The sequence below is a fragment of the Molothrus aeneus genome, chromosome 4 (genome assembly GCF_037042795.1).
Source record: "Molothrus aeneus isolate 106 chromosome 4, BPBGC_Maene_1.0, whole genome shotgun sequence".
NCBI lineage: Eukaryota > Metazoa > Chordata > Aves > Passeriformes > Icteridae > Molothrus > Molothrus aeneus.
This window is the reverse complement of record NC_089649.1, coordinates 15242613-15264753: the sequence shown is the minus strand read 5'-3', so window position 1 is coordinate 15264753 and position 22141 is coordinate 15242613. Positions and strand designations below refer to the sequence as shown.

At 40.1% G+C, this 22141-nt stretch overlaps 1 protein-coding gene across 2 annotated transcripts in view; it reads left to right on the top strand.

The window, feature by feature from the left end:
* Nucleotides 1–805: 805 nt before the first annotated feature.
* Nucleotides 806–22141, top strand: part of EDNRA (endothelin receptor type A) — a 33069-nt gene continuing 11733 nt past the window's right edge. The window contains exons 1-3 of one of the 2 annotated variants that reach the window (XM_066548952.1): nucleotides 806–960; nucleotides 3790–4278; nucleotides 18471–18598. In XM_066548952.1, the coding sequence (XP_066405049.1) occupies nucleotides 3877–4278; nucleotides 18471–18598 (530 nt within the window). In that variant the 5' untranslated portion in view covers nucleotides 806–960; nucleotides 3790–3876. Of the gene's footprint in view, nucleotides 961–3776; nucleotides 4279–18470; nucleotides 18599–22141 lie in introns of both variants that reach the window. The other variant, XM_066548951.1, reaches the window with a different exon arrangement.

Genomic DNA, 22141 nt, shown 5'->3' with positions numbered 1-22141 from the left:
AAAATCATTTCTGTGGTACAACCAGATGAAAACTTGCCAGGAAATGAGGAACCTGAAATGATTCAACAAAGGACTCAAAATTTCATAAACTTGCTGGCATGACAGAAGGGATTTTGAAACTCTTTCCTGTACAAGCTGCTCCCTCTGATACACATTTTTTTTCTCATTGTGAGAAAATATCATTAGGTATAAGTGAACTTTCCACTTTTTTTGCATAGATTTTTTTGCACCTCTGTCTTGACAGAAGAATAGTAATAGGAAACATAGGAATGACACTCTTATTATCCTTGTAAATGCAACTAAAATGTATTATCAAGATGTGCCCTGGATGGATCAAAGAAATTTTCACTCAGGAGCAGTTTCTGTTTACGGATCCAGCATTTTTGAAACTCTCTCACACACAATTTTACTGATTGTTTCAGAGACTGATCCCCGCCAGCCCGGGGGCAAATGCAAAGCAGAAGAGGTTTATTTCATCAGATTTCCCACGGAAATCTGATTTTGCTCATGGATCAGTTTTTGCTCATGGATCTTCTGCCGTCTGGTGGGATCAGGTAGAGACCCTTGCTGAGAATCCTGCGTGCCATTAGCAGGCAGCTACAGCAGTGGGTTCCCGGTGTGGTTTAGATGAGCCCAGCGAAGGAGCTGCGCTCAGTTTCAGCGAGGAAGGAGTTAAGGAGCTCCGTGTTCCCCTGTGCCCGGGAGGCAGCCTTTGTGTTTAACATTGGCAGGGGCTCAGTTCGGGCTGGAGGTTTGTTTTAATTGGGGGAGGGGGCAGTGAAGAGGGGACGCTCCGACTTCTCCAGTCTGTCTCTTTCGTTCACTGTTGTAGCGGAGGTGGAGATTCTCAATTCCACCCAGTCAGACGCAGGCAGGAGGGTCTGGTAAGACTATCCCAGGAAAAGCCACTCCGGAGAATTTCTCCGAGGCGGCGGCGGCGGCGGCGGCGGCAGCATGAGGGTGAGCCGGGCGGGGAGGCGGGCGCGGCGGGGGAAGGAAATGTGCGGGATGCTGCGGGAGCCCCCAACCCATCCCGGGACGGGAACAGCCGGGAACAGCCCGGCTCGAGCCGCGGGCACCTCCCGCACCGCTGGAAACCCCCGGACGGGGACTCGGTGCGCCTCTGTGTGCGGCTGTGAGCGTGTGAGAGACAGGAAGGGAGAGAGAACAAGAGACGGGCACAAGGCAGCTTGGGGGAACTGCTATTGCATAAAGTTTAACAATGTATGGATCTGGCCAGAGGCTCTCCATATAGGCTGCAGGGCAGGCAGCGCTGGTTTGCCAGTGCATGCTGGAATTGATCCTTCGCTGGTGGAGCAAGGAGCGTGTTTCCTCTCGCCTTGGAGAAGGAGCAGCGGGCGGCTTCCCCGGCAGCTCTCGCTGGGAACAGCCCAGAAAATCCCTCTTGCCGGCGTTGTTCCCTTCAGTGCCTTCCTGCCCTGCTCCTCTTCATTTGCTCCTGTTCACATCTCAGCTGCCTTACACTCATTAAGCACTGTTAACGTTTTAGCTGGTCTTTGGAACAATTTCATTTCCACTAGTACAGTCTCTTCTTGCGAACCTCGGGATGGGAATTTTTCTGGCTTGATACTCCAGGCAAGTCAGGAATTCAGTTCCCTGCATCCACAGCACAACACAGGCGGGAGGCTCCCGCATTAACAGAGCACCCTCACACTCTCCAGGTACCCAGGCTGCGTGTGTGAAGGATAATCCTAGATTATTTCATCACAGAAAGTTATCAGGGATGCCAGTGTGGTACTCATACGAGGCAGGCTGCATGTTATATTCTGCAACAAGATAAATACTTTAAAAATATGCACAGAGGAATGAAGGGCTGTCAGGAATCTATAAAAAAGTACCCTTAGAAGTTAGCCTATTAAAAACTTTCTCGTTTCGCTTCTTAGGGAAAAGTTTCTTCCGGGAGAGGGAAGAGATGGTAATTGGCAATTTTGTTCCCAGCTTTGCATGCTGGCGGCATGACTGCCATGCTACCACCATGTTTATATGATACATACATCTGATTTTCACAAAAAGGGTCACAAAGCAAGGAGGAAACTAATATAACTACTAAAACACAGGGCTGTGGGTTCTGTTCATAGCTTTATCACATTTACTTGGGAAAACCATTAATAGTGATACATGCTTGCCATCTGTAAATTGAGGAACCATAACCATAGAAAATAATACAAGTATTAATCCTTGCCTGAAAAGAGTTACAGTCAAACATCTCTGTTTTTTGTAGTAAGATTTAGAAACCTAAAGTGAAAACACTTGCACCATGCTGCTGCTAAGTGCCCTGAGATACTGTCATAAGCAGCATTTAATTTCATTAAATAAAGAAGGATTTACTATTTAGTATGTTAAACTTTGAAATTAGGTCCATGGGAACTCGCAGTTGGCCAGTTGCTGATCTCAAATACAGCAGTACAAGGATTGAAAGGTGGATCCCTGGTCTGTGAGGGACAGCACCCTGCATTCCAGACAGGAATACTCAGGTTAGCATCGCATCTGCTGCTCCACAGAGGTACACACACACTTCCACAGACCACATACAACAGGAGCCTGCAATACTAGTAAATATTTATACTCTGCCTCCTCCAGAAGTACTATCAGTAAATTTTCTCCCTCCTTCTCTGGTAAATGTCTTGCTATAAACTCTGACTTAACAGCCCCACAGGGAATGAAATTAGGATTCATTTATTTAAAAGGATCCTCCCAAATACTTCAGGCGAGTCCCTGGAAATCAGAGTTATAAATACTTTATTTGCTACTCTTCTTTTGTCAACACTGAAGCACTTTGTCTTGTTTTGCAGATATAAACCATGTAAAAAATTTTAATCTTAAATTAAACCAAGGTTTCAAGAAAATGGACTTAAATGGCATCCCTGGTTTCACTGGAGGTTTGGTATCTACAAACACTGTGGCAGTGCTTACACACAGGCAGTCACACTTACTAGGGCAGGATTCTATGATGCTTTCTTCCGTACCTGGAAATGTCATGTGCTGTTGCTTAGAATACTAAACCAAGTATTTTTTTTATCCTTAAAGAGCTTAATTTTTTATTATTAACTTCACTGTAGCTAAGTATTGAGCATGATTTGCATGGCAATTACATTCAGAACCAGATGACAGAGTTTGAAGGTATTTTCCTGGCTGGAGGCCTATCCTAGGACTATAAAATCTTCCTCCTGTTATTTAGGGATTTTGGATTTGGTCCAGATTTTGATTTGAAATACATGTCTTATCAGTTCTCATTTGAAATCCAGGTAATAAGTCAGACAAAAATATTATCAAGTCTAATTGTTGCAGTACCTCAAAAATACTCAGAAAATTGATTAATTTACTACCTTTAATTTTTAATGTAGTGCTTTTACCACTTTTTTTCAAAGAAAAAATAATAAGTTCTTCTTTTAGCTAAAATACCATTCAGAAGTCTCCAAGACAGGTCGACTGCAAGACTATATTTTAAAACAGAATTTCATCCCCCTTATTTTTTACATCCCTATACAAATTCTGTCTCAGCAGGGTTTTGTGGGGTCTTATTTGCATAAGCTATCACTTACTTAAGAAATTTTTTGTGTTTGCCTTTTGTAAGACAAGTAATGGAGGTAATCTAGATTTCAGAGCAGCACAGTAAGTATAAACAGGTGTTGCTACATATGTGCTGCAGAGGCTGAACACTCAGATATCTTCCCTAAGTGAGAAACAGATGTGTTAGACTATCTGTTGTACTGATTATGTGGGTTTTTTTTTTCCTTTTCTTTTCTTGCTTACAGTTTCTCTCTGCAGGTGAAAAAATGAGAAGTATCTCACTGAAATACTGAAGAAAAAAGCGAAGGTCTTGTCTCACTGAATTTGCTCACTGGTGACTTGAGGATGGAAGCCTTGTGTTTAAGAGTTTCCTTGCTGCTGCTGGTCCCGGGATTTGTCCTCAGTGACAGCTCTGACAGAGACATTTCCAATCGGAGCGACTCGGGAAATCCCCTTTCCACCTTCTCAGGGACGGAATCCAGCATTCTCCTCACCACCATGCAGCCCCCGGTGTCCAACCAGACTGTCAAATGTTCCCAGCAGACTAAGATTGCTGAAACTTTCAAATACATTAACACCGTGGTATCCTGTGCTATTTTCATCATTGGGATGGTTGGGAATGCCACTCTGCTGAGGATCATTTACCAGAACAAGTGTATGAGGAACGGCCCGAACGCACTGATAGCCAGCCTGGCACTGGGAGACCTTATCTACATTGTCATTGATATCCCCATCATCGTGTACAAGGTAGGACACCACCACCCATTCCAGCTGCAGTTCCTTACCAGTTCCCTGGCTGTTCTCTGGGCTTCCTCCTCTATTTAGTGCTCTTTTGTCAGTGAATTGTGCAATTAAGGAAACAATATAACTCCTTTTTGTTCTGCAACAAACCCCTTGCTCTCAGGTCTCACCTCCATCAATAACAAGTGTATCTCCCACTAAAGATGATGTAGCTCTTAGCTCCTAACCAAAGTGTGGCCTTGGGCATTTCACAGGAGCTCTTCATTTCTCATCGCTGCTACAGCTAGCAAAAGAATTTATGAGGGAAGACTTTTTATAAACTGTTCTCCTCCTTGATGAACTAGCTACTATTTTTATATTATCCAATCCTTACTTTATATTTTTACAGAAAATACTCCCTGTGATATGCAGGCTTCATATTATGACTTTGAAGGGAGATATTACATCAGTTAAGTTGAGCCTTAAGGTTTTCATTCAATATTCATTAATAGCAGAGTCTCAAAATTATTCTAATTATATCACAGACCATTTCTGAAATACTAAATTTCATCTGGATTTGTCAAAGTGTAAAAAGGCTCCTCAGCAATTCTTTTATCTGGTATAAAGTTATCTCGTCCCAATGTTTTGATTTTCCAATTTAATTAAACAAAGCCATAAAGCAGTGCTTTTTCTGATGCAATTTATATTTACTAATATAATTCAAGCCAGAACATGCTTGAATGAACAGAACTGAGCTCTTTTTTTAATATATTTCATTGATACTAACTTAGAATCATCTTAGAAAATCATCTTAGAAAATCATCAAAGAATTTTGTAAGCTTGTACCTGTCCCTTTGTGGACTGTACACAGGTACATAGCTGATAGGATATCTGACTTTTTTTTTCTTTTTTCAGTAGAAACATTAAGTGTTTCTGTTTGTAAATAAAACACTAAGTAATATAATATATATGTCATATAATTAAGAAAAAAAGTTCTTCACAATTTCAGCCATAAAGATTCTAATGATTTTATTTACATGTGTTTTAAACGAAACATTTTAATGCATGGTTTTATAATAACTAGTGCCCTGTGGTTTCAAACTGGATTTTAAAATTAAGGAAACGATTTTAAAACATGCATTTTGCATCTTTATAACACTGACATCATAACTGCATTATAACATAGGTATTCCTAGGACAAGATCATAAAGTTTGAATTAATGAATGCAAAAAATTCTCTCTATGTGCATATATTACATTTGTACAGAGGCACTGGGAGTCTGTTATTGTCCACCCAACCAGGAGGAAGAGGTAGGACAACATATTCTAATAAGCAGCCAGAGAATGTACAGGAACACCAGCCCTTGTTCTTGTGGGTGACTTTAACCTACCAGACATCTGCTGGGAACTTAACACAGCAGAAAAGAGGCAGTCCAGGAAGTTCTTGGAGTGGGTGGATGACAACTTTTGTCACAGCTGGTGAGCGAGCACACCAGAGAAGGGACTGTGTTACAAACAGAGATGGGCTGGTGGGAGATGTGGTGGTTGGAGGCCACTTGGGCACAATGATCATGAAATTATAGAGTTCTTGATATTTGGTGAAATCAGGAGGAACATCAATAAGGCTTTTACATTGGACTTCTGGAGGGCAGACTTTGGCCTATTTAGGAGACTTATTCAGAGAGTTCCATGGGAAGCAGCCCTTAGAAACAAAGGAGTCCAGGAAAGGTGGGCGTGCTTCAAAAGAGAGATCTTGAGGGCACAGGAACAGACTGTCCATGTGTGCCCAAAGATGAGCTGACAAGGCAAACATCCAGTCCGGATGGGCAACGAGGATTTGAAGGAACTTAGAAATAAAAAGAGGATGTATCATCTTTGGAAGGAGGGTCAGGTCTCTAAGGAAGTATTTAAGGGGTTTGCTAGGGCATGTAGGAAAAAAATTAAGGGAGGTTAAACGCAGTTCAAACTTAATTTGGCAACTTTTGTAAAGGATAATAAAAAATGTCTTTATAAATATATTAACAGCAAAAGGAAGGGTGAGATCAACCTTTGTTCTCTACTGGATGCAGGAGGGATCTCAGTAACTGCAGATGAGGAGAAGGTGAAAGTGCTTAACTCTTTCTTTGCCTTGGTCTTTAGTGGGAAGACATCTTGTCCCCAGGACAACTGTCCTTCTGGGTTGGGAGATGGTGTCAGGGAACAAAATGGTCCCCTTGTTATCCAGGAGGAGGCAGTCAGAAAACTGCTGAGCAGCTTGGATATTCATAAATCCATGGCACACATGGGATCCAGCCCAGGGTGATGAGGGAGCAGGCAGATGAGCTTGCAAAGCCACTCTTCATTATTTACCAGCAGTCCTGGCTCACTGGGGAGGTTCCAGAGGACTGGAAGCTGGCCCATGTGAAGCCCATTCACAAAAAGGGTGGGAAAGAGGATCCTGGTAATTATAGACCAGTCAGCCTGACCTCAGTAAGGTTATGGAGCAGTTTATACTGAGTGTCATCACGCAGCACTTACAGGATGGCCGGACATCAGAGCCAGCCAGCACGGGTTTAGGAGGGGTAGGTCGTGTTTGACCAACCTGGTCTCCTTTTATGGCCAGGTGACCCACCTGGTGGATGCAGGAAAGGCTGTGGATGTTGTTTATTTGGAGTTCAGCAAGGCCTTTGACACTGTCTCCCACAGCACACTCCTGGAGAAGCTGCAGCCCACGGCTTGGACAGGAGCACTCTTTGCTGGGTTAGGAACTGGCTGGATGGCCGGGCCCAGAGAGTGGTGGTGAATGGCGCTGCATCCAGCTGGGGCCAGTCACCAGTGGTGTCCCTTAGGGCTCTGTGGTGAGGCCAGCTCTATTCAATATCTTTATTGATGACATGGATGAGGGTGTTGAGTCCTTCATTAGTAAATTTGCAGATGACACCAAGTTGGGAGCATGTTTCGATCTGTTGGAAGGCAGGAGGGCTCTGCAGAGAGATCTGGAATGGTTGGATGTATGGGCAGAGTCCAATAAGATGAAGTTTAATAAGTCCAAGTGCCAAGTCCTGAATTTTGGCCACAATAACCCCCTGCAACGTTATAGGCTGGGGATGGTGCGCCTGGACAGTGCTCAGGAGGAAAGGGACCTGGAGTACTGGTGACAGCCAACTGAACATGAGCCAGCAGTGTGCCCAGGTGGCCAAGAAGGCCAACAGCATCCCTGCCTATATCAGGAGTAGTGTGGCCAGCAGGAGCAGGGTGGTCATTCTTCTTCTGCACCTGGCACTGGTGAGGCCACACCTTGAGTGCTGTGTCCAGTTCTGGGCCCCTCAGTTTGGGAAGGACATTGAGACACTGGAGCGCGTCCAGAGGAGGCAACGAGGCTGGTGAGGGGCTTGGGACACAAACCCTGTAAGGGATGACTGAGGGAGCTGGGGGTGTTTAGCCTGGAGAAAAGGAGGCTCAGAGCTGATCTGACCACTCTCTATAACTCCCGGAAAGGGGCTGTAGTCAGCTGGGGGTTGGTCTCTTTCTCCAGGCAGCATCTCACAGAACCAGAAGACACAGTCTCAAGGTGCATCAAGGGAAATATAGGTTGGATATCAGGAAAAAGTTTTTTATGGAAAGAGTGATAAAGTACTGGAATTGTCTGCCTGGGGAGGTGGTGGAAGCACCATCCCTGGATGTGTTTAAAAAAAGAGTGGATGTGGCACTCGGTGCCATGGTTTAGTTGAGGGGTCAGGGAACAGGTTAAACTTGATGATCTTGAAGGTCTCTTCCAGCCCAGTGATTCTATGATTCTGTGATATTATCTATGGTGAAATGCAGCACCTGGTCCTGATCTTCCAGTTGTATATATTACAGATGAGTCTTTTAACTTGAACTGGGTTTAATAGAACATGAATTTGAAACTAGGATGACTGTAAATAGTTATGGATGTGATTTAACGCAAATTCTAGTTTACACTTTTCAATACTCTACCTGGGAAGTTAAAGCGTCAATTTGTTGATAAGATATCTGCAGAGTATTTTGGATTAACAAATTTATGAGAAAGATTAGTTTCTGCCTGATTTGAGATTCTCCTGTCTTCCACAACTGGGTGAATGCCTTATGGGACATCAGACTGGGGCTCCTAGCTGGACTCAGAGCCTACACAAGGCCAGGCTGGATGGGGCTCTGAGCAACCTGGGCTAGTAGGAGGTGTCCCTGTCCATCCGTGTCCCATGGCTGTGGGGTTGGAACTGGATGATCTTTAAGGTCCCTTCCAACCCAAACCATTCAGTGATTCCATGACTGCACCTCCCATGATGTATTACAGTTTCCCCTCTGGTAAATTACCCTTATGTCTTTATGGATAATTGCTAAGGCAGTGTTCTCACTTCTCATGGTATATCTGATAGTACATTTTAAGGAAAAATGGCATGAGTTTTTTTCAGAGCTAAGTTTGAGACAGAACAAGAATTTTTATTTCACAATTTTTTTCTAACCTTTCAAGAGCTCTGCTTCTTTTTTGCAAAGAGGAATGGAAATATGGAATTAATTATGCCTTTCAAAATTGCCCTTTGATGATCTTCTGAAAACTTCTTTGGAAGTTTAGTTGAAAGCAACAAACTTTTTTTTATATTCTCTTGACTATTTTGCAATATATTTTTTCTATTATTTTTCTGTCACTTCTCTAGAATTCCATAGGTGTATTTGTCTAGGTCTGTCTTACATGATGAGCTGAACTATGGTTCTGATTTGATGAATGAAATTTCCTTAGCCTACATGAGAAATTATTTTTTGTGCTGCAGAGAAGTATTGGATAAATAAAGACTATGAACAAAACTGCAAGCCCTTGACACCAATCTCTGTCAATTTCAACATGTAAGAAGGCAGAATTAAAATAAACTTTAAAGCTTAATTCTAGCTTTTAGTTATTTTTCAGTTATTTAACTTGTGGAATAAATGACTTATAAATTGCCACATACAACCACCTTGTTGTCTGAGGTTTGCTGCAAGAATTGTGACACAGGGAAGCATTTATGGCTTTATAAGGGGGCTCTGGTACATCTGATAAGAAATTAAATTATTGTTATTATTATTATTATTATTATTATTATTATTATTATTAGTAGTAGTAGTAGTAGTAGTAGTAGTAGTAGTAGTATCGTCCATTTTTCATATGAACCATTCAGTAATGTGGATGCTTACATTAGGAGTTGGGTTTAAAGTTTGTCAAATGCCATTCCTGTTTGCACCACTAGGGATCCTAAAATCTGTGTCACCTTTCAGCTCCTCTTGTTGAGTGACAGTGTGAAAGGTAGCCCCTGGAAATAGCATTATTGGATAATTGAAGTGATAGGTTTTTAAGGAAAAAAATTCACGTGTTTTAATTTTTGTTAGAAAGGAATTTTCGTTAGAAAGTAGTACCCTTCTGAACTTCATTTAAAAAGATTCTTTTAGTTTCAGAGTCAGCCTCATGTTGAACCATATGTTCATATCCTACATATGAGTGGTTTCAAACACTTCATAACTTTCAGGTCAGATCTTCAGTTTTAGGACAAAACAGGTCTGAAATCAGACTAAACAAGCATTCAGCTGCATATTAAAATAACAAATATGGAATTAATTATTAATTAATTGATTAATTAATTGTATAGAAAAATGTATAATATCTGTAATTATAATTGAATATCAGAAATAATTATAGTCACTTTCCTGAAACATAATGTAGCCTTAACTATTTTGATACTACTTTCAAAAGAGAAATAGGTAATGCTACTGGTACTCAAATCCATTTTTTCAAACCCTTAGAAAGAAGCAGCCATAAAATTTTAATAATTGGCAATGTAAGATCCCAGGAGAATTGAGTCCTTTATTCTGTTATGTGTTTACACAATTAACAAAGATATGATGCTGGGAAAAAAAGTAATTATGTATTTTATGCCAACTAAAGATGTGGTCTCAGGTGTTTGATGTTTTTAACTTTTCTTTGTGGTATAGTAGGCTCAAAAACTCACTCCTTACTTTGCCCAGTTACTGTAATTATATAGTGGATTCCCCTTATTGTTAATTGGATTGCAATGTGAGTAATATTTACTGTCCTTTGAAGATATTCTGGATATGTGAAAGCAACACTACACTTAATTACCACAATATATCCACTTGAAGTATCAAATCAGCAGTAAAAATCTTAATAAATTGAGTTTTACAGGAATGGTGACTGTAATAAATCCAACCTTAATAGACCAAACTAAGACAATTTAATTTTCAATCACATTTTTATACCACCAGGAGCCAAATAGTCTCCTTTTTGCCCAAAACATACCTTTCTCAGACATTCAGGATGTCAAAGCCTAAAGCCTCATATCAGTAAGAATTATTTCTCTGCAGGGAAAAGACAAGCAGAAAATAAAAGTTTCATATTTTACACAGCTGTAGAGGTAAGGTTAAGGCATTGAAGAAGAGAAGGGATCCTTTTCTTGTATCAGGTGGCATTAGCACATAACTGAAAGCTGCTGATCACCTGCATTACCCATCATTGCCATGTGCATTTTTAGCAAATAAAGTCAGATGCAATGCAAAAAAACTTCCTTAGAGGGCTGCTTTCCATAAAGGCTTTACATTGGCAGTACAAAGGCAGCAGCAGGATAGCCACAGCACCACTGTTGCCTTGGCTGCTCTGAGCTCTGGCAAACCCCTATGGCTGTTCCTGCTGCTGCTCCCATGGCTGAAGCATAGCAGAGCAACAGAACAACAGCAGGTACTCACCACAGACACTGCTGTCCACTGTTCTTTCCTCATGGAGCTTATGGAGCTTGATACACTCTGCACCAAGGCTCTCACCTTTAGAATGGCAAAATTTTAACTGCTATTGGGAAGTCTGAGCTGTCTCTGCTTCCAGTTTTACGCACTTCAGAGAAAAACATAAAAATGAGTTCTATTTCTTGGAAACTGGCCTACATAGGACTGACATAAACTGCATTGCCTTAGATCAGAATATGCTTAACTCTTTAAACCATTAGTTTACAAAGTAGATGAAGCAAATTAGGTAGCTTTTTACCTGTTTTTTAATAACATTTTCTTAATAATTTTACTGTTACAAAGTGGAAGATATCTACCCAGGAAAAAATCAAGCGTTCACTGCTCAGACAGCTCAAGGAGATGTTTGCTTCAATAAAACAGGGGGATTTTTGGTTTGTTAATTGGTACTCATGCTTACTTTAGTTGCAGCCCTATCTAAATCTGAGTAGTCCACCCAGAACATTAAAAATCTAAATATAGAAGGTACCTGACAGCAAGCAAACATGTTCATCCATTCTGCCTTCAGTAAAGGAAGACTCAGCTAAAGCATTTCTAGTCATGGACATTTTTCAGCATTAGAGCACATGTGTAAGTGTCAGAGCAATCCCTTCTGAATCAAAAATTATTTGGCATATCTGAATACCTTCACCAACAGAATTAACAATTATACCTACATGGGGATGCTAATTAACCACATTGGCACTGGTCTTGTAGCTGATAGAACAAGTGGCATCTTTCGTGCCAAAGGAGTATAAAGCCAAGCCAACAGCACACAAAAAGGTAAGGGCACTTAGGAAAGATACCCTTCTTTAAAGGCAGAAGTTTTCATATGTATAGTGTGTATTTCTCAATGAAGTACCAACACAAGTAGGAAATTCTGAGAAATTCCCCAGAACAACTACACTCTGGTTTTCAATAAATTCTTACCAGGGACTCCCAGAAGGAATGAATGGGTAACCCAGTGTGATGCAGAAATCCATAGAACCTGCTCCACACAGGACCTTTTATTCAGGTGTATGTCTCCATGTAGTGACCAAACACAGCAGAAACCCAGAGGTAGCACAAGAATTGACCACTGAGTCCTGAAGGCAAACATTTCCCAAAATGGAGCAGGGAACAGAAATCCATCAGGAATCTGTTCTATTTACAAACTGCAGCTCCCCAGCAGAGTGTGTTTAATGTACATACCAGGGTAGCAGCCAATGAAGAGATTTTATATTCTAGGTCTTAGCTCAAGATCCACTCTGCCTTTAACTCATGATTGTTCTTTGGGGAGTGGGACATATGTTCCCATCAATGCACAGCTCCTCCCTCATCTTCAACTCCTCATCTCATGCCTGTCTTGCTGGCCTGTGGATTTGAAATAGTGTACAGTACTTAGACACATTAGGTTTAAGAGAATATTTTAGTGTGTTTTCTGTCTTTATTTCTCAACCAGCTGAACTCTACAGATAACAAGGAATTGTTTTGATTGTGCATAGTCAGGGCTTATGGGTTCTGCAGTAACTTCTTAGAAATCCTGTCACTCTTTTTAGCAATGCACAAAAGAAAACACAGCTGGAAGAATAACAAAAGAAATATTATGCCCAGGGATTGAAAAAATTCCTTTCAACAAATCACCAGGCACATAAGCACACCTTGCAGCTCATTTCCCTGAAGAAGAGCAGCTCAGCTTGAGAAACAGTTTACCTAACAGGATGGGAAGATAGCCAACACCATGGAAAGTAATCCTGCTTTGTAAACAGCAAAAATACCACAGGGGAGATGCCTAGGGTTGTTAGGAATGCTTTACTGCTAAGTAGAATTTTGTAATAAATATAAGCGTTTTAACAAGAACCTAAAACAGGATTTCTTTTTCTTTCAGTTAGTTGAGAAAGAATGTTCAGCTGCAAAACCAGGGCATTTGTTTCCTTACTTTTCAGGATCTCTTGAAGTATAATCTATTTTCCCTTGTGTAAAAACTATACATTCCCTTCCATAGCTGCCTAAGCAGGAGAAAAACACTGTAGGCATTCAGTGAATGGCATGAGACCCTTTGCTACATTCACCTTTACTCAGCCAGGCTAAGATAAGCAAAATAGCAGAAAAAGCTCTGGCAGGGCAATTCAGAGTAAAAAATGTTTTCATGGTTCTCATGCATCCCCACATAACCTTTCTTCCTTCCAGGAAGAAAACCAGTCAGTCTTTTATCCACCCAAAGTGGAAAAAAGACAGTTCTTGGTTGTAGCAAAATCAGGAATGTATTTCCTGCAAAGAAGAGTTGAAGACATACAGTGTGTTTTCTCTACCATGTCAGGGCTGTGAATCTAAGTATAAGGAAATAAACAAATTATCCTAAAGCTGGCAGAAGCTTGAACAATCACCTCACCATATACACACACACACACACACACACACACACACACACACACACACACACATATATATATAGATATATATATATATATACATACTGATCTTATGCTCTGCATTATGAAGGCTACCCTCATTCTTTGTTTTCCTCTACTCTTTGTTTTCCTCTAGTCACTGTCCTTTCAAAATCTGAGGCTTTTCACTTCAGCAGTGGGAAGGAATACTTAGAGACAGACTGTGTTCCTCTCCATCCTGACAACTCTCCCTCTTTCCTGCAAAGTGGTGGAGCACAGGTGACTTGTGAGGCAAGAAATGGATGAGCTTTGTCCAGCAATGCAATTCTCTCCTGTATATATGTGTTTTAGGAAGAAGGGAAATGCTTGAAAACATACAATGAATTCTTACCCTATGACATTTTATGAGGACAGAAGGGCCCTGTTCAGTCACCACAATCAAAATACCACTGCTGAGGACTCAATACATCCTTATTCCTAACTAAGCAGTCTTACAGATCAGAGATAGGTGAGACATTTCATTCAGAACCATCATCTTTTGTCACTTAATGCAGTCAAGTCAGTGGTACAGAACTTAGACACTTCTGTGCTGAGCCAGGTATCACCTGGATTCCACCCAAAACACCAGATACCTTGTCTGGCCCATGCCTTGAATCAGACAAGGGTATATGTAATTGTAGGACACAATTTAAGCTTTATCCAGACAGCTCATTATTGCCTAGAGGAAACTAGCCTTAAAAAAAAAAAAATAAATGGAAAAAAAAAGCCAGCAATGCCAAATGTGCTGATGTAACAAAACCAAAAGAATTTCCCTTATCTTTCATTCTGGGCTATGTGGCAAGGAAAGAAAATCACCACAGACTACTCTGCTTTTGTAACTGCTGCTCCTCAGTTAGGAGATGTTGGTCACTTACACAACAGGATTGTACCTATACAGATGAAATCTGCTGGCTTGGTCCCTTTCTCCATTACTGCCCAAGTATAACTTCAGTTGTGGAATAAATAAGGTATTTCTGTTTTTCCTGAAGACAGAATAGAAGCTGACTTCCGTGGTTGTGTTCCAGCAGTATCATGGAACATTTAAATGCCATGAAACTCAGGAGAGTGTCCTAGATGACAGCAGCATTAGGGGCAAGTGCTGCTTGTAAGGAACACAGTCCAGTTTCTGGGAAAAACATCTTGTGTGTCAGCACAACAATGGTCCCACATGGATATAGGAAGGGGCAGTCTCTAGAGCACTAGGATGAAATCAGAGCAGGAAAGGGCGGGTAGGAAGCCTTTGCTGCCATCCTCAATGCCACATGCCAGAGACAGGGGACCTCCTGACATGCACTTGTTGAGCTGAAGGAGTTTGAATAGAGCAGCTCAGAGCCAGCTCCAATCCAGCACCCAACCAAGCCCATCTATTTTGGGCTGAGCTCCAGGGCCATCATCTGCCTGCAAACACACACAGTACCAGCCTGGCATGGGATAAACACTGTGGCTGCACATGAGCATGCTCTGGGCAGCACTCATGTGCTGGGGCTACAACATTCTCTCTTTCAGACTATATATAAATTGCTTGGGATGCACAGTGGGACTTGATGTTTTGTACATCAGCTACCATACTGAGGGGGGGTTGGAAAATAGCAGCAGCAGCAGAATAAAATCAACGGAGTGACATTTAAAAATCACTGCAAAGGAATGTTCTCAGTGCTGATGTCTTGTTTGTCTTCAGCTGCAGCTCAGGGCAGAGAGGCCATATAAAGCAGCAGAGAAGGGAGGATGCTCAAGAAAGCTGTGGCTGTCTGGTCACTTCGTGAGTTTTTAAAGAGCAGTCTTGATTTCTGATTTCAGTGCAAAAATACATGTTGACCACACTTTTCTCAGGAATTGCACCACAGTATGAAATACTCTTAAGTTGCAAACTGCACAAGGGAAAAGTGCGTTTCCTTTGCCACATGTCTTATTTTGAAACCTCAGAGATTTTGTAAGTGGGTTTGCAAAAGCACAATCCACTTCCACAACTCAGAGAACTGGGACACAAGTAGGAGCAATCAGTCTGATTTCTTCTATCCTAGAGCCTTGAGATAAAATGTAATTTTCTAGAATTTTATAATCATTTTGTTTGGATATTAAAATATGCAAAAGCACTTAAAGAGCAAAGCCAGTAGTTCCAGTTCTTGTATTGCACCTAAGTAAATCAGGATTAATTAAATTAAATTCTTGGGTTCATTTTTTGTAATACAAAATAAATGTATCATTTCCTTCTGAAATTTCCATACCATGCTAGGGCAGGACAGAGGGAAATGGACTTGTTTTGATGCAAAAATTAATAAAACTAAAGACAGGATCAGATTTGCTGACTAAAAATATCTACAGAAGAAAAAAACTGGCACCTGATCCAAGGGGAAGTAATGAATGCATAGCTGATGTGGAGTGATAATGGAGTACACCCCCAGAAATGATTGCAAAGTGAATCTTGAAATCAAAAAACCTTATTTCTGGTCCCAGGGATTTTGATTAAAATCTACTTGAAAAGAATGTCTAATGGTTTGGTACTGAGATTACTTCAATTAGTGGAAAGTGTAAGAAACAAAAGGAATAAAATACTTTTAATCTCAAAAAAGGAGAGCTTCCTGGGGTGTGGGGTTGAAGCATACATGCTGGAAGCATGATAAAGCTTCCCCATGAGGAGTAATGAGTTAGTGAACCTTTTTCAAGTACAACCCTTTTCTTTTTGAAGCTAATATTTGCCTTGTAGTAGCAGAGTTTCGCAGTCACTACAAAGTGCTTGTTCGTTTCTGGTGTAGCTACAGCCACAGTCAGGGGCTGAAATGAATAGGTGCCTTTCAGTTGCCTTTTCAAGTGTGATCTGTAATGATAAATGGGTCTTGGGGCTCTGGTTGGCACAGGGAATTGACAGAAGTCTGCTAGAGCTGCTTTTCCATGGCAGTGCCATTTATAATTTAGCCTTACCAGCCTGAGAACTACTCTGATTTTACCCAAACCCAGCCAAGAGTTTGAAGGTGAAATTCCATGTGACTACAACAATATGGTTGAATTACTATGGGTAATCATGGGTGATCATCCCTTCTTTTTTCAACTTTTTTTTTTGTGATAAAAACTGAAATCTCATATGAGAGTTCTAGGCAAAATGCAGAATATTCTCTGCAAACATTTGTTACACTATTACAAACCTATCTTGAAAACAGTTCTGCTGGAGTTTTAAATGTATTTCATTCGGTCTATAAACACAGATCGCATCTGAGGAGCTAATCAAGAGCTTGCAGATATAAACTCATCGCTTTTGCTACGGAAGGTACTGACTGCAGTTAAATCACCAATCCTAGCAACTCAATCCCTAGCCTTTTAAGAAAAAGGGGTTTGCTTTTTACCAAATGTGACTATCCTAAACTGGGATAACATAACAAAGGTGCTTGCAAACATAAGTTTGATCCACAGTTTCCACCCAGCTGGCTGAAAACTGTGAGTTGCTAAAATGTGTGTAATGAAATGCAAGTAATCAAATTACATTAATATAATACTAGAGAGACACAGGCAATGTGGAGTGCATAGCTGCTTCCAGCATTTTTCAGGTATCATTTGGGGGACAAAATCACAAGTAACTCAGCATTGTGATGAATGAATATAAAACAGAGGGGGTGCAAAAAATCCACATCAGGATTATGAGGAGAAGATTAATTCCTACTAAGGTGGAATTTTGTGATAAACATCTATACACTACAGCAAAGTTCTCTGAAAAACTCATGCTATGAAAAACCAAAAAGGTAACACCTTCCTTAACTGAGGTAAAGACAGAATTTGAACTTCCCACAATTAACATTTGTATTGCTAAAGGTAGTGATTATTAGCATACTTCAATTTAACACTAATTTAAATAGAAATAAAATGTTTGCTTTGAATACTATAGTCCTGAGTTACAACCAGAATTTGTTTTTCTAATTCTAGAGCTAGAATACACCCACTTTTACCAGATAAGTATTCCAGGACCTAAGCTTCTACTAAAAAAATATTTCTAGTCCTTGTGGTTGCAAAGCTAACTCTCAAAACATGAACATCCTACTGCTAAGTTTCAGCAGCAGAGACTTAGAGAAGAAGATGAACAAAATGGTAGTGCAAGAGTGAGGAGGTTTAGTGACTTTGTTTTCCAATAGAAATATCCTTACTTGAGTTAAAATAGCTAAATTAGGGCTCAGTGCTTTGTATGGACAATAATTTTTCATTTATTACACTTACTTACATTGAATGTAATCTGCCAGTTTCCTTTCAGTACATGTGAAGGGTGATTTGATTATCCTGAATAATTATGTGTCCTGTATTTTGTGTGTACAATTGCTATCAAAGCCGAGTTCCAATACAAGTTCAAAGCTTTAACAGTTATAGCTAGAAATATTACTACTTATATGCTAATTCTTCACAACTGTGCCCATGAATCACTGTACTAATATTTATTATGCAAATGCCTCCTTGGAAATACTGCTCTAAGCCTCAGTCACTCACATCTTTCCAATGGATGCCTTTCTGCTGCCTTGAAGCACAGCCCACACGTTTGCACGGTTGTCCTTTAAAATGCGATATGGAACAAATTATGCCTGCACAGTGTTTTCTTCACACTCCTCAGAGTCTGGCACTGGATGTTGCCATGAGTTACACAATGGTACATTTATGATGACAAGAATCTACTTGCGTGCAGCACCAGGACTTGGCTCTGAGGTATTTCATTATGGACCCTGAGTTATGTTGTGACTGCCTGGTTCTGGGACACGGCAATCACAACCATTTGTGACAGGCTTGAGTTGGATTTTCATTATTCAGTACTGCTGGCAGGTTCACAATAATAAAAAAGAAATTTCAACAATGCAATTTAGTATTGCGACACCACGAGGTCAACATTTTATGTAAACTTCCAACTTCTCTGCTTCCACAGTAGCAGTTAGTTCCCAGATCCACTCAGTACCAAGGATATGCTTGAGTTATGGAGAATTCAAGGTTACATTGGCTGTGTCTAAGACAGGAAATAACTACAATTGTGGCATACTTGCTAGGTTACTGTTTAAATATTCTGATTATTTTGTATCTTCTCTTTAGCTCCTCGCTCAGAAGTGGCCTTTTGGAAATACAGAATTTGGACAGTTTCTTTGCAAATTCCTTCCCTTTATCCAGAAGGCATCAGTGGGAATCACAGTCCTTAACCTGTGTGCCCTTAGTGTGGACAGGTACAGTATGTTTTACTCTTTTGCCACTGTTCTTGCACATGCAGACTTCCTAAATCTGGGAGCACTAAGCATGGTCTTTTTAGCAGGCAGATTACAATACAGATATAACTTAGATTCTGGTCTTTTATATTCTGGCTTATGCCAAGCATCACATTTGGGGCTCAAAGTATAATATTAAGTCCTTGGGCTAATGAACTTTAGATGTTTTTTAAAGGTATTTAAAAGCTCTGGTAAAGCTTTTTAGGCTTATAAATTAGCTTTTCAACTCACTGCCCATAGACAATAAAAAAGGGTTTATTCTGATAACTTTCAAAACTAACAGAGCTCTACTGAAAAATATGTTGGAAACTTGCTTTGATACTTTGACATACGTAGTTTGAAAATTAATGCCTCTGCTATTTTTTTAATACATAACATGCAATAGCAGATGAACACTTGACTTCTGTAAAAGTTGGTTTTATGTCTTGAGTTACTTGATCATGTTCCACTCCAAAATATCAGTACCTCTAAATACAGGAAATACTGTCAAATAAAATGCAGTATGTGTATTAGTACAGGGATGCAAAGAAGCTTTAAAATTAATATTGGTTTGGCTTTACAGAAAAAGTCAATGTATAAGGTTTGCAGTGGATAAATCACTTGGTAGTATCCATACCTAAAATACAGTTCCTTACTGCATTAGTACCTCATTAGCCAAAGTCATAAATAAAAAAAGAAATTAAAAAAATTTTAAAAAGGTAATACACGTAACTGTTCTACTTCAATTTTTTGAGTCTGAGAACTAAAAAAACAATTCTATTTCTCAAACAATATCTGCCCACCCCATTAAATAAAATCCCATGGACCACTCTAAGGAATAAATCACAGATCAAGCACAGACAGTTTTTTAGATAAATTATGATGACTGCAGTTTCACTAGATGAAGTTCCACTGTCATATACATTTTTATAAATTGGAACTAACTCAGCTGAAGCTACCTTTTTGTAGATATATATATATATATATATTACAAGGACAGATTTGCTAATCCTCACAACAACCAAATGCTGTTTCCATTTGAGTATAAAATCTGGTACAGGATCAGACTCAGACTATTTAATTTCCTCCCTTAGCTTAGACACTTTGCCAAGGACATATTCTTTATTATCTGTTGCTGCTCTAGTAAGTGGTTGCAGAGGATGTGTGTTAGGAAACAGATGTATAGAGTCAGATTCTGATATTGGCAAACAAGAACTGAATCTAGCTTCAATAACCATGAGAGCTCAGAGCACCTTCAATAACTTAGGTTGGACACTGGAAGTTGGGCACAGAATTCCACATTAGCTAACGGCTGCTTTCTAGAACGGACAATGAGTAAATAGTGTGCTGTCACAGCTGGACTGTTTCTGGTCTATGGGAAAGTTAATTCTTGCTTTAAAAAAGCCCCTGGAAGTTATCGTGTTTATAATTATTTTGGGCCTCTATATACTGCCTCTATATAAGCCTGGATTTGCATTCTATGGCACATAAAAGATGGAGTCAATCGGTAGAGTGAATCCAGAGCTCCATATTTTCAGTCGTTGTTGACTCTATTCCTGTTGCAGACTACAGCCTTAAGTTAGAACAGGATTCTTTTTTTTCCTATCAGGAAAATCCCTGTGCTAACTACATCCTATTGTGAAACTCCCCTCATTACTACAGCCCTGGAGTGACTTGCCCTGACAGTGTATTAAGGTTTAACTGTGCATGCCCAAGGGGAACAATGGCCGCTCACATGTGGAGAGGGTTTTAAGAGGCTGGCAGAAAGCCAGCCATTCACACTTCGGAGGAAGCTCACTTCGAAGTTGCCTCAGATGCCCCCCAGGCATTTTTAAACTCTAGGTCACGATGGTGACGATAGTGTGACTCTTTTTCTAAACAGTGCCTGAGTGTGACTAAGAGGGAGGATATTTCCCTGCCTGAGTTTTTACGCTTGCTTATGTCTTGGGCATAATGATTTTGACGAAGAAAGGGGTTGAAGTAGAAAAGTGAAGATCTGGATCTCACTTCACGTGTATACACTCTCTTCTTGCCTCCTCTGCATAGCACAGTGCAAAGAACAATAATCCTAAAGTAGACATTTTTATCTGGACCAAATCACAGTAAGTGTATGAGACAAGTCAAGATTTTGCCACTAAAAGAAAACCCCAAGAGCTTTATTGTATTAAGACAGTTGAATAAAATGAAGAACAGCTGTGGTTGCTAATAACAGAGCAGAACAGTTCAGTATCAGCAACAGCAGGGACATTTAGGAACTGTCCTGGCACTCATCTTGACAGTGGCTGCTTCATACATGCTTGATCCTGTCCTTTATGTTTCCTGGATTGCTTTTCACTCTTACAAAGGGCTGATGATACTCACAGAATTTGTTATATTACAGGGCACATTTGAACACCTAGTTTTCTAATTAACACCTAATTTCTGATCTGAGTTAAAAGGAATAGGGGAACAAAAGCACCCACTGATGTTCTCAGATCCAGACAAGATGTCCTTCTGAAAGAAATGCTTTAAGCGTGTTATAACTGGATAGGAGTGCAAAATATTTAATTGTGTGTATGTGTACAAGTTGACAGCACATGCATGAGCAGCTGAAAATGAAAAAGGGAGAGAGAAGAGGAGCCACAACATCAGGCAGAGGACAGGAAGTGACCTGGAAAAAAAGCGAACATTTTAGACATGATTGGAGACAAGAGGGAAATAAACAGAACAAAAGGAAAGCTAGCCAAATCTCACACAGATTTTAGAGTGAGGAATTAAATGCAATGCATTATGCATGTATTTTATGCCAGGTCCCTGGCAGACATCCTATGTTTTCCAAGTATGAGGGAAATAAACCCTGCAGTACTTTCTCACTCTTGATTGTGGGAGGTTTGTGGCTAGACAAAGATCCTCTATATTACATAACCCACAGAACACCCACCTGAAAAGTTATTACTACTAAAATTATTATTACTACCACTATTTTTCAAATTACTCCTACAGCAGTGAGTAAAGAGACCAAGTAATTTCAGCTTAATATGCATTCAGCAAACTCTGATCTAATTACTGAGCTTCTTATGTTTTAGCTGAAAATATTCATAAAATTATTCAGCTAACAACTCCTTATTTGTGAATTATTTGAATTTTAAACTGGGAAAAAAAATCAGTAAAATACATACAGGAGCCAAATCCTTACTGCTGTGCATAGTGATCTCCTCATGTGCAAAACAGATGTAACTCAAAAGAACAGGTACAAAAATGCAAGAAAGCAAATAACTGGATTCACAGTTTGCAAGTTACTCTTATATTTACAGAGGTAACATAAAAAAAGATTTACATTTGCTACTTGAAAAATATATACAGTGTACAAGCCCCTTTGCTAAAAGCACCAGTCAGTCAAGGATGGGATAGTACCTTGTGCAGCTGACAGAAATGATTGCAAAATTGCTGGTCTGTAGAAAGTAAATTTTGAATTGATTGTTAAATTTCCAAAGTTCACAAATACTCAAATACTTGAGCATTTGTGTGAAAGGTTAAGTTTCAATG